Genomic DNA, 12,409 nt, shown 5'->3' on the forward strand with positions numbered 1-12,409 from the left:
GCAAAAACAAATGAGGGAGAAAGGAGAAGAAATACCACTAGAATAAATTCAGTGCAGAATAAAAAGCTTGGAATATCTCAATCACCACACTGTAGAGACTTTCTTAAAAACAGTCATTGCCAAGAAGTTAAATTCTGTTCTCTACATTTACCATGGCAGGAAACTGTCTATATATTTATTTCCAATCAAATTCTTTAGAAGTCATACTCCAACCGCTAATGTTACCCACTAGTTATCCATTCCAGTATTCTTGCCTGGAGAATCCTATGGACAGAGGAGCCTGGCAGGCTACAGTTCATGGGGTTGCAGAGTCGGATACGACTGAGCAACTGAACTAAACTGGAAAATAAGTTGTGTTTTTTTTAAAGAAACAAAAAAATTAAACAAAGAAGAGGATAAAGAGCAAAGGGAAGAGAAGGGGGCAGGAGAGGAAGAGGAGAAAAGAAATGGGGGAGAGCCGGGGGAGGATGTGAGAAGAGGCAGGAAAAATTAAAATTTCAACTGAGTTCCATCAAAAGGGTCAACAAAATTGCTAATGTTTTAGTGAAGGAAGATGAGTCACTTCATAGGGGTGCTGGATTTCAGGCAAGACCCCATATAAAGAAGGGGAGAAAACATAACTAGAGATCCTTTGCAAAAAAGACATAGCTGCCTAAGCCTTCTCCCATTTTCAGTATCTCAGTTCATACAAAGATCACAGGTGATGACTGTGATCAATGCAGGTTTATCAATGCTAATAAAAATGTTATGGAAATCAATAACCACAGAAACTTCAGAGCCAGAGGGATCTATGATAAGCGAAAGTTAAAGTGTTAGTCCCTCAGACGTGTCCACCTCTTTGCAACCCCATGGACTGTAGCCTGCCAGGCTCCTCTGTCCATAGGATTCTCCAGGCAAGAATACTGGAATGGGCTGCCATTTCTTCTCCAGGTCAGGGGATCGTCCTGACCCAGGGATCGAACCTGGGCCTCCTGCATTGCAGGCAGACTCTTTACTGTCTGAGCCACCAGGAAAGCCCAGCAGGATCTACAGGGATCCCTGAAAGGATCATACATGTAAACTCCTTATTTCACAGATGAAAAATAGGCCCAGAGAGGCAATGTAATGTCCATGGTTCCACAGCTAGTAAATGTGGGAGCTCAAACTAATACTTCATTTTTCTGACCTTCAGTCCAATGCTTAGATATTACAAAACCTCAAACATAATTTTGAGTCTAATAAAATTAATATGTACTATAGAAATCTCAGCTGACTTCTCAAGCATATAGATGCTCATTAACATTAAAAAATTCTTTTTTTGTAACATTAGTAAAGAAACAGCAGGAAAAATACGACAAGACAACACAGGTTTTTGTCAGTCTGAAGGCTTTTTTAACCTTATAGTGTTATTATACACTGAACAGATTAAGAAGGCTTGGGGGAAAAAATAACATTAATTACCAAGAAATATTAAGTTGTCTTTTTAGTTACAAGCACAATGTCTCCAATACATAATCAATATTAGTTATCTATTTGGTAAATAAAGCTATTTTTTAAACATTTCAATCACTGTACAATCAAAAGACCAGGAAAATGTTTCAAAATCATTTTTACAAGCAATTCTTCAAAAGGCAGGAGCTCATTTTACAACATCAATGTACAGAGTAATAAATGAAGAATGAATTCACACTGGAACAAGCACGGGAGGAGGTGGGATGGGGCTCAGAGGAAAGGGAGGAGGAGGAGCCAGAGGCCAAGGAGACAGCAACTCTGGCTGAAGCTCAGTTTCCACTGCTCCCAGACCCCTTCCTGATGACTCGAGGGGACGGCATCCGAATAAAGGCATGAACCCCTTCAGAGATTTTACATGAAGCAACACCTTAGAATCAGTTTAGTCTCATAACTCAGAGAACACAGAAACCACCAGGGCCCACAAATGTTTCCTCTTAGTCTAACCGTAAGGTAACAAAGATAAAATGTAATGAACTGAGACACAGAATATTAAGGAAATATCTAATACATACAATTTCATCAAGTTCCAGTCCAAATTCAAAACACAGTTCATCAAATTCTTCGTCAGCTAGGGGAAAAAAGAGATTACAAATTTTAATCTGTTCGGTACAAATGCAAATAGCACATAAATACTGCATCTTTTTAACTGTCTTACACTGAACATACTAGATATCAGGCATCACATATCACCATTTAAAAACAAAAAAAGCTTGATCAAAAACAATTTTTAAAGAAAGAAAAACAAAACTATTAAATAAAGGGCTGATTCACCTAACTAATATCAGCTATAGAATCAGATTACCTGATTGTAAGCATGGGGAGTTTACATTTACTTGGAAGAAAAACAACGTGCGAGCAGGGATCTAATGTAAAAGTGGGTCCAAATCACAGATCCAACACAATGGAATCATGTCATATAAACGCTATCATTTCAAATTGTCTGAGGTGGCCTGACAGCTGGCTTTGGAGCCAGCTCAATCCGAGTTCAATTTCTGACTGTTCCACTAGTCCTGAGAGCTTACTTTATGGAAACTTTCTGATTCCTATGTCTCGTAAAGTAGTATTTTACAGCCATGCATGCAACTGTTGGAAAGATTTAAATGAGTTCATGCAGATAACAGGCTTCACCTCGTGTCCTGAAACACAGCAGGTCTGCAATAATAGTCCTCTTCCTTACTTTAAAATTATATCTTACTCTGCTTTGCTACCTGATACACAGCATTGTCAGGGTTTTCATGTTACAAAGAATGGAACACAAACCATCATTACCAGTATATTCTAGTGTTAAGCTGGTCTTAAGATCTCTGATCCTGACACTGAAGTTCAATTCAAGTTAACATTTATTGAGCATCTTCTATGAGTTGGCACTATACTAGGTGCCAGGGCTACAAAGATAAATAAAATACAATTCCTGCCGTAACTACTCCCTACTTCAGTAAACAAACCAGATATGTAAATACAGATATGTTGAGTGCAAGGTACAGAGTTGGCACAAAGGAAGTCATCAACTGAGGGTCAGTAAAAACTTCACAGAAAGGAGTCCATTAGGCAGGGACCATGGGGAGTTAGACAACAGCATGAGAAATCTGGCACATTCCATATGAATGCTGCATGAGGCTCATGTCAGGAAGAGATATGATGGAAGAAGTAGAGAGAAGTCATCTCCTGATGCCAAGGGATTTGCCCTCCGTCCTGCCTGAGGCAACAGGGAGTTACACTCCAGGACTTCCAACCGGGCAACAGCATGATCAGATCTGCACTTATTAGAGCAGTGGTACCCAACCTTTTTGGCACCAGGGACCGGTTTTGTGGAAGACAGTTTTTCCGCAGACCTAGGAGGGTGATTCAAGCACATTACGTTTATCATGTACTTTATTTCTCTTTTTATTACATCAGCGCCACCTCAGAAAAATCAGGCATTAGATCCCAGAGGTCGGGGACCCCTGCTTTAAAGAATGCTGGCAGGGGACTTCCGTGGCATCCCCAGTGGTTAAGACTGCGATCCTAATGCAGGGGACACAGGTTCGATCCCTGGTCAGGGAACTAAGATCCCACGTGCTGCATGGTGCAGCCAAAAACAATAAATAAATAACGGTGGCAGGGTGGCAGACGAACTGGAGCAGAGAATCAACTGCAAACAAGTGAGACGGTGAGGAATTCATTAAAGCAGCAGCAGTGAGTGTGAGGGAGAAGGAAGAATATGAGAAATGGGGCAGGTAGAATCTGTAAGGCTCAAAGGCTGACTGGGAGGTGGGAAGAGTGAGTGAGCAGGAGGCGCCTAGGATGGCTCCCAGGTCCCTGGTGGGGGTGAACGTGTAGATGGGGGGGGGTATCATTAACTAGGGCAGGAGGTGAAAGAGGCCTCCAATGATCCCTCCTCCTGGTGCTCGCACCCTGTTAACTGAGGTCTCAAACAACCACATGAATGAACCTGGAAGCATACTGTCCAGCCCAGCCCAGCTCTGAGATGACTGCACGCCCAGCTGACAACTTGCCTGCAAACCCAGTGGGAGACCCAGGGCCAGCTCTCCCAGCTACGCAGCTCCTCCCTCAATTCCTCTCTCAGAAACTGTGCGAAATAATAAAGCCTTGTCATCTTAGCCTCCTACGTACTGGTGCAATCAGTGATCTAGCAGTAAATAACTAACACAGACTTTGGTCCCTGTGCTGCCGTAACAAAACCAAGAGAGGCTCTGGAGTCAGGAGGTGGGCTTTGACAGGGTAAACAAAACCTCAAGTGCCTGACAAAGCTGTTACTTGAAGCCTCAGCCTCTGACAAAGAGGCAGGTAAGGATATGGAGAAAGTGAGGAAGTGTTACTGGAAACTGACAGACCCCGCATCCTTTTTATGTAGAGGCCAAGCTTAGCAACACTGTTGCTGACGGTTACTGGGATTCAAGAAAATGCATCCACTCAACAAGGTGATGGTAACTAAGCTTTCCATCCAGTGCTGACACAGTGGTTTATAATGTGAGAGGAGAGAGGAGGACTAGCAAACAATAAGGAGCTGGGACTTGACGGTTTTAAAACTTCTCAGTCTCCCCAGATGTAACAAATGCTAAGATTAAAAAATGACTTCTGAGCAAAGAGCAAATCCAGAACATTGCCAGGGAGACCTGGTCTAAAGATGAAATCAAGGGTGTGACTGTAAACTCTTGCTGCTGCTGCTGCTGCTGCTGCTGCTGCTGCTGCTGCTGCTGCTGCTAAGTCGCTTCAGAGACTCAGCAAAATCAAAAACACTGTTCACTCAGACAAAAGGCACTATGGATCAAGAAATGAAGGATATGCCTCACAAATTTATTCAGTCACCCAACTGAGTCTAAATAAGAGCACTGTGTCACCAGAAGCCCAAGGAACAAAACAGCTTATTTCAGAGATCCGTGGGTGGTGTGGCTTTTGACCAAGGAAGTGGAAACCAACAAAACTGACTGAAGATCCAGAGTTGTTGTTTTTTTTTTAAAGAAATACATATGCACAAACATTGCAAGCTGGAGCTAAAAGGGATAAATATGGGAAGAAATGAACACTCAAAAATCTGTTCGTGGGAAGAAGACTGAGAAAACCAATCAGTTGTAAAGAGTCCTTTCTTCTCACCAAAAAAATAAAGTAACGAGCATCACTCAGAGGGTAGAACCAAGAGACTCGAGGGTAGGGCAGAACCAAGGACAAAGATCCCAGGCCTGAAGTTCTAATCAAGAATCTCCAACATTTACCAGCTCAATTTCAGAACTACCATGGACCAGTAACTCCTTTGTGTCTCCCATCTTTCTCTTTTGAAAAACAATGCCCTAGGCGCACGTGGAGCAGATAACCTGTCTCTTTAGTCTCTCGGGTCAAGAGTAATTATACTCGAGGAGCTGTACTTAGGGAACTACACTGAAGAGCCTCGTCCGCAGCTGGACCTGATTTAGATGAAGAGACTGGGTTCTGAGCTGCTGCTGAAATGCGATGACACTTCTTGGGGCTTTGGGAGGGAGTGCATGTTGCATGTGGGAGGAACATGAATCACTGGGGGCCACAGGACAGACGGGACTAGTCAGTTCCCAAGCTGGCCTCCAAGAACACTTGCCTCTGGTCTTCTGGTACCAACATCCTTTGCAGTCTCCACTTGCACAGTGCCACAACTGGTCTCTGTGACCCAGAGGATATGGCCAGGGATGGTATATCACTTCTGATACGTTAGGAAAAACTATGGCTTCTATTGTGAGCTCTCTCTTGACTATCTGCTCTCCTGGGCCTCTCACTCTGGGACAAACGAGTCACCATGTTGCAAGCAGTCCTATGGAGAGGTCAAGGTGGGAAGCACTGAAATCTCTGACCAAAACTCAGCAAGGAACTGCTGTCTGCCAATAGGCACTTGCGTGAACCTGGAATTAAGACTCTCCAGCCTATTAGACCTTGAGATGAGTATAGACCTGACACCTTTACTACAACCAGGTGAAAGTCAGAACCACTCAGCTAAGTCACTCCCCAATCCTTGAGCCTCAGAAATATATACCAAATGACCATTGTTTTAAGGTGCTAAATTTGAGGATTATCTATAGATAACTAAATGGTTACTGACCAAATTGTTTGGACTCATTAAAATATACTGAATCCTTTACTGAGTCCTAATTATCATACAATTTGTTTTATTCCGTTCAGCTGTATTTCACCAATTAAATGCAAGGAAGAACTAATAATAAATCATGTTTAATAATTCCCTCTAACAAAATGACACTCCTAAGTAACTACATCTTTGGGGTTTATATGATATACAGAAGTGGCTCTGGCAGCATTGCAAGCAATTACACCAAGGCAGGACAGGCCCAGAATTGAAGAACTGTGAAAACGAATCAGTTAACAAGAAAACGAGTGGCAAGAGGAAAACATCTTAACAGAAAAGTGATAAAAAAACAGATGGACTAAGGAGACAAAACTGGCCCAGAAGAGCAAAATGAATAGAATAAAAGCAGGTTGAGGGATTCCCTGATGGCTCAGTGGTACAGAATCCAACCTTAATTTAACATTTAAAACATTAAGAACACGTAAAATATAAATAATGATGAGTATTATTCCTGAACTGTCTGAAGTACACCAACATCAGTCTTCCTGAGTGAAACTTTAATGAGCCAGCAGTCAACAGATATTTATGAATAATCAAGTTTACCTGATATCTCTCAATATGAAAAAAAGGGAGAGGGCAGCTAGAGAATAAAACATCAGATGATGGTAAATAGGCTATAAATCTTACCATTTTTAAAACCTAGATTATTTCTTACTTTCCCAGATATGGATATACAAGTGGGAATTCACCATAGTTGTCCTGAACAAATTTTGCAACATACCACCTTGTGTAATTCAGATATATCACAAACAATTAATGAGAATACGGTTTAGAAGGATGGGTAAGAAATATAAAAAAGCACAGCATGAAATAAACAGTGTCGCGAATAAGAGCCCCATTTAGAGGACAAGAGCATTACAACTATTTTCAGGGACTTAGGGCAAAACACCGGGCTTTCCAGGGGGCTCAGTGGTAAAGATTCCACCTGCCAATGCGGGAGACTCAGGATCCATCCCTGGGTGCGGAAGATCCCCTGGAGAAGGAAATGGCAACCCACCTCCCAGGATTCTTGCTCGGGAAATCCCATGGACAGAGGAGGCTGGAGGGCTACAGTCCATGGGGAAGCAAAAGAGTCAGGCAAGGCTTAGCGACTAAACAAGGACAAAAGACTAGGGAGAATAACATTTTAAGAATACAGGTAACCCTTGAAGGAGGTAGGGATCCGGGTTCGAATCCCTCCACCAGGTCCGAAATCTCTGTATAACTTACAGTTGGCCCTCCTGCGGTCTGCATGGGAGGATTCAACAACCACAAATTATGTAGAACTTCAATATTTACTGCTGAAAATAAAACCTTCTATAAGTGGACCCGCTCAGTTCAAACTTGGACTGTTCAAGGCTTAGCTGCACCACAGTATCTAAAAGTACACCTGAAGAGCTTTTAGTTTTTAAAAGCTAACTTTATTTCCACAGTAGTATCTTATTGTAGAGAGCAGTACCTGAGGGGGTTGCTATATTGAGCCCTTGAACTAAAAACAGCTCTCACAAACCAATTATCACACTCGTTACAGAAGCTGATAACACTGGACACGGCAGATGTCACTCCAACTGCTACATGTATAGGATAATTGGTAAGTGTACTTTATATTCCCCTTTTTTCCAGAGGCAGTGTTTTTTTTAACACTGAAGAGATGAAGGGCAGCCTACAGACTAGGTCCTACGAGTCGACTCCTCGTCACTCAGGGCTACCACCTAATTAATGTTTTTCCAAACACAGTATCTTTTTTGTTTCCCTGCTAGCATTTAACAGTATCCAAACCAGCACAGTTGCTAAGCTGGTTTTATTATCTGCCCCTTTCATCAGAAATGTGAACGTGGTGGACCTTCGGCGCCCTGTGCACCGCTGTATTCCCAAAACGCCAAGAACAATACATGGGACATAACCGGAGTTAGGCAAACGTGAATAAAATAAAACTAGGAAGGAAAGCAAGCTGTCCCTCCTGCTCCTGCTCACAAATGGAGCTCCCAGAGCGCTCTTCTTGCACTGGCTAACACTTGGAATGCCATCCGGAGCTTCACTCCTGTTCTAACCGCCTGGCATCAGGTACGCCGGAGGCGCTCCGTAAGAGACCCGTGAATGAATGACACTGCGAGCCCAGCACGTGCGGGTGCTGCCCTGACACCCGCGGCAAACTCTGTTCCCACAGGCTGCAATACAAACGCGGTTGGCCTACCCTAGCTGGACCCCGAACGCCCGAGGCCAAAACCTGCGCACAGCATAAACGTGGCCACAATGCCTTTTTGCAAGAGGGTCCCAGCCTCCGAGGAGAGGCGCAGAGTACAGGCTACGGGGCGCACACTCACTGTAGGTCCGGCCCAGGGCTCGGAAGAGCAGATCTCGCTTCACGCTGACAGTCGGCATGGCGAGTCCGGCCCACTGCGCCTGCGCGGAGCGCGGGCCCGGGCTCGGCGACCGGTCTGTGTATAGGACCCGACCCTTCCGTGCGGGCTGTCTTGAATATTGCCAGTCTAATTCTCACAGTTCCTCCTCCCGACTTTCATTTGAAAGCAGGTGAGTTGCCACCATGAAGCTCATTAAATCTAATTCGTTGGGAGAATAAACTGGAGGCCGAAAAAGATGACCTACTTGGATAGAATGGGCGAGGGTTTGATAGGCAGTAAGATGAACACCCCGCGAAAGTCCTCACGCCTTCAACACTTTACGGAAGGAGGACGGCCAGCTAGGTGGGCGGGGCGAAGGGGGTCGAGTGCGTGGAGGAGGCGGGGCCTAGAGATGGAGACGACTCTTGCGAGGGAGTGAGACTGTGAGAAGGCGAGGTCTCAGGCAGCTCCAGGTGGCGCTAAGGATAAAGAGCCTTCCTGCCAGTGCATCAGAGCTAAGAGACTTGGGTTCCATCCCTGGATGGGGAAAATCCTCTGGACGAGGGCGCGGAAACAAACCCTCTCCAGTATCTTGTCTGGAGAATCCCACGGACAGAGGAGCCTGGCAGGCTACAATCCTTGGGGTCGCAGAGTCAGACACGACTGACTCTTATTAGCAGGCAGCCGGGACTGCGTGATGTGCAAACCCAAGTAGCGAGAGCCAAACTGTTAGCGCTTCTGCTTTTATTTCATTCTTTAAACCCTGATGCTGGGAAAAATTGAAAGCGGGAGGAGAAGAGGACGACAGAGGATGAGATGGTTGGATAGCATCACCGACTCAATGGACATGAGTTTGAGTAAACTCCGGGAGTTGGTGATAGTCAGGGAGGCCTGGCGTGCTGCAATTCATGGGGTCACAAAGAGTCGGACACGACTGAGCGGCTGAACCGAAACTAAAAATTTAGTCTCTTACACCCTACTACGTGTTCCAGCTGTGCTTTGGCCCTTATCGCAGCCGTATTAGGGAGGCTTCCTTAGAAACCATTTTTTAAAAGCGGAAACGGACTGACATGTACTCGGTTTCTATTGGCAGATGCTGTGCTCAGTCCTTTGCTGGCCTTGGCAGATCTCCTTCTAACAACATTCAGTGTAACCGGCAGCATTGAAAGTGAAAGTCGCTCAGTCGTGTCTGACTCTTTGCGACCCCATGGACTATAGTCTACCACACTCCTCCATCCATGGGATTTTCCAGGCAAGGGTACTGGAGTGAGTTGCCATTTCCTTCTCCAGAGGATCTTCCCAACGCAGGGATTGATCCCAGGTCTCCCACATTGTAGGCAGACGCTTTACCATCTGAGCCACCAGGGATCCAGGCCCTAATGCCTGGAACCTGTAAATGTTACCTTAAATGGAAACAATCCTTTTAGATAGTTAAGATTTTCGAGATGTAGAACCTATCCCGGATTATAAGTTCAGTTCAGTTCAGTCGCTTAGTCGTGTCCGACTCCTTGCGACCCCATGAATCGCAGCATGCCAGGCCTCCCTGTCCATCACCAACTCCTGGAGTTCACTCAAACTCATGTCCATCGAGTCAGTGATGCCATCCAGCCATCTCATCCTCTGTCGTCCCCTTTTCCTCCTGCCCCTAATCCCTCCCAGCATCAGAGTCTTTTCCAATGAGTCAACTCTTCGCATGAGGTGGCCAAAGTACTGGAATTTCAGCTTTAGCATCATTCCTTCCAAAGAACACCCAAGGCTGATCTCCTTTAGAATGGACTGATTGGATCTTGATTATAAGAATAGCCCCTAAATGCAATCACATGTATTATTATAAGAGGAATGTCTAGGCAGTTTGAGTGGCGGTAGGAAAAGAATTTCCAGACACAGTATTTCAGAAGGGATTTTCTTGAGAATAGGAGCGGAGATAATCAGGGTGCTGCTAGCACAGTGGACTGGGGGCTGTTAGAACAGCTACAGCATCACTGCTCAAAGGAGAGCAGATGCTTTTCCTGGGTTAGTAGCCAGTTTTTATAGCCTCAAGACAGAAGTCCTGCTGGAAGGGTGACATAGGTGATTGGTCAGAGTGCTATGGGGTGAGCACTGGGGTGGGCATTTTTGCCTAAAATGGGATCAGGAAGCTTGTTGTTGGTGGTGATTGGTGGCCAGGGAGGAGGCTTTTGGTAAGGGTTACAAAGGGGCTTGCATGCTAAGTCACTTAAGTCATGTCCAAACGTGTGGAACCATATAGACTGTAGCCTGCAGGTTGCTTTATCCATGGGTTTCTCCAGGGAAGAATACTGAAGTGGGTTGCTATGCCCTTCTCCAGGGGATCTTTCCAACTCAGGATGTGAACCCAAGTCTTCTATGTCTCCTGAGTTGGCGGATGGGTACTAGCACCACCTGGGAAGCCCCACAAAGGGGCTTAGTCAGATCCAGAGGTGACCTTGGTTCTGGAGTCCACTTAAATGGCATTGGTGAAATGCTTAGCACCTGTGGCCTTGGGGCAGGACTCTGTGAAGAAGTTAGAGGAAGATTTAAGATTAAGTAAAACAGAAGAGAGGAAGCAGCGTAACCATGGGGGACGAGGGATACAGCCACAATCCAGGGAATGCCAGGAACCACCAGAAGTGGAAGAGATGAGTAAGACTTCTCCCATAGCCTTCAGGAGCAGCCCTGGAATGTCTCTAGACACTTTAATTTGGGCCCAGTGAACCTGGAATTCTGGACTTTTGGGCTTGTGCCCCTCAGATCTATTAGTTCAGTTCAGTTCAGTCGCTCAGTTGTCTCCAACTCTTTGCAACCCCATGGACTGCAGCACACCAGGCCTCCCTTCCATCACCAACTCCCAGAGTTTACCCAAACTCATGTCCATTGACTCAGTGATGCCATCCAACCATCTCATCCTCTGTCGTCCCCTTCTCCTCCCACCTTCAATCTTTCCCAGCATCAGGGTCTTTTCAAACAAGTCAGCTCTTCTCATTGGGTGGCTAAACTGCTTACTGAGACCTTAGACCAATTGCTGAATACTGATAAGCCTTCATTTCTTATGAGATGAGAATAATAATATCTACTGCATAGGTATACCATAGGATGGTTGTACAAATTTTAATAGAAGCAGATCATGCTAGGCACAGGGCTTCCCAGGTGGTGCTAGTGGTAAAGAATCTGCTTGCCAGTGGAAGTGACACAAGAGACTCAGGTTTAACCCCTGGGTCAGGAAGATTCCCTGGAAGAGGGAATGGCAACCCACTCCAATATTCTTGCTGGAACATCCCATGGACAGAGGAGCCTGGCAGTGACATTTCAAGGAACCACAACGAGACACAACTGAGTGACTGAGCATACACATCACATACTTGGCACACTGGGAACACTTGATCAGTATTAACTCTCATGGCCTCTTCTACCTCGTACACTACCCTTTCTCTATTTTCAGTGTGGGTGTACCCTCTAGAGGTATGTCTTTGGTGGTTTTCTCCCTGAAATATCTCCACTTCCACCATCACCTAAACAGATATGGCTGTCATTCTAACCTCCAACTGACCTCTCGCCTCTGCATATCTCTTGCTGGTTTCTCAACAGGCTGGCATGACATACTCAAAACCTATACTTTCCACTCACCACAAAAGTTGTTCTTCCCCATGTTCTTCCTATCTTTTTCAGAGTCATGAGCATCCACTGAGTTGTCCAAGCCAGAAATACTGAAGTCAGTTTAACTTTTCTCTCTTCTAACAGGTTATGATTGAGGCAACTTGGGATAATCTGCTCAGCATTCCTTGTTTCTCTCCACACAGGGTAAACCTTTGAGTCACCACATTAAAGCAATGGGACACTGTATCTCATGCTAGTGAATTGGTCCAGGGGTAAACAGCTGAAGTAAGCTGAATTTGGGGCTTAGAACCACCAGGGACATGAGGTTCATTTATTTATTTATTTATGTTTAATGGTGGAAACAGCAAGATGCAAGGCTAAAGCTATTGGTGTTTCTGTA

The 12,409-nt window shown here is 45.0% G+C and overlaps 1 protein-coding gene across 1 annotated transcript in view; it reads right to left on the reverse strand.

The window, feature by feature from the left end:
- The window catches only part of FARSB (phenylalanyl-tRNA synthetase subunit beta), a 69,502-nt gene extending 61,009 nt beyond the window's left edge, over positions 1-8,493 (reverse strand). The window contains exons 1-2 of the mRNA XM_052656371.1: positions 8,401-8,493; positions 2,004-2,059 (exon numbers count right to left, since the gene is read on the reverse strand). Coding sequence (XP_052512331.1) covers positions 2,004-2,059; positions 8,401-8,458 — 114 coding nt within the window. The 5' untranslated portion in view covers positions 8,459-8,493. The remainder of the gene's footprint in view (positions 1-2,003; positions 2,060-8,400) is intronic.
- Between the last annotated feature and the right edge of the window lie 3,916 nt (positions 8,494-12,409).

This window comes from Budorcas taxicolor, chromosome 2 (assembly GCF_023091745.1).
Source record: "Budorcas taxicolor isolate Tak-1 chromosome 2, Takin1.1, whole genome shotgun sequence".
In the NCBI taxonomy this organism is placed as follows: domain Eukaryota; kingdom Metazoa; phylum Chordata; class Mammalia; order Artiodactyla; family Bovidae; genus Budorcas; species Budorcas taxicolor.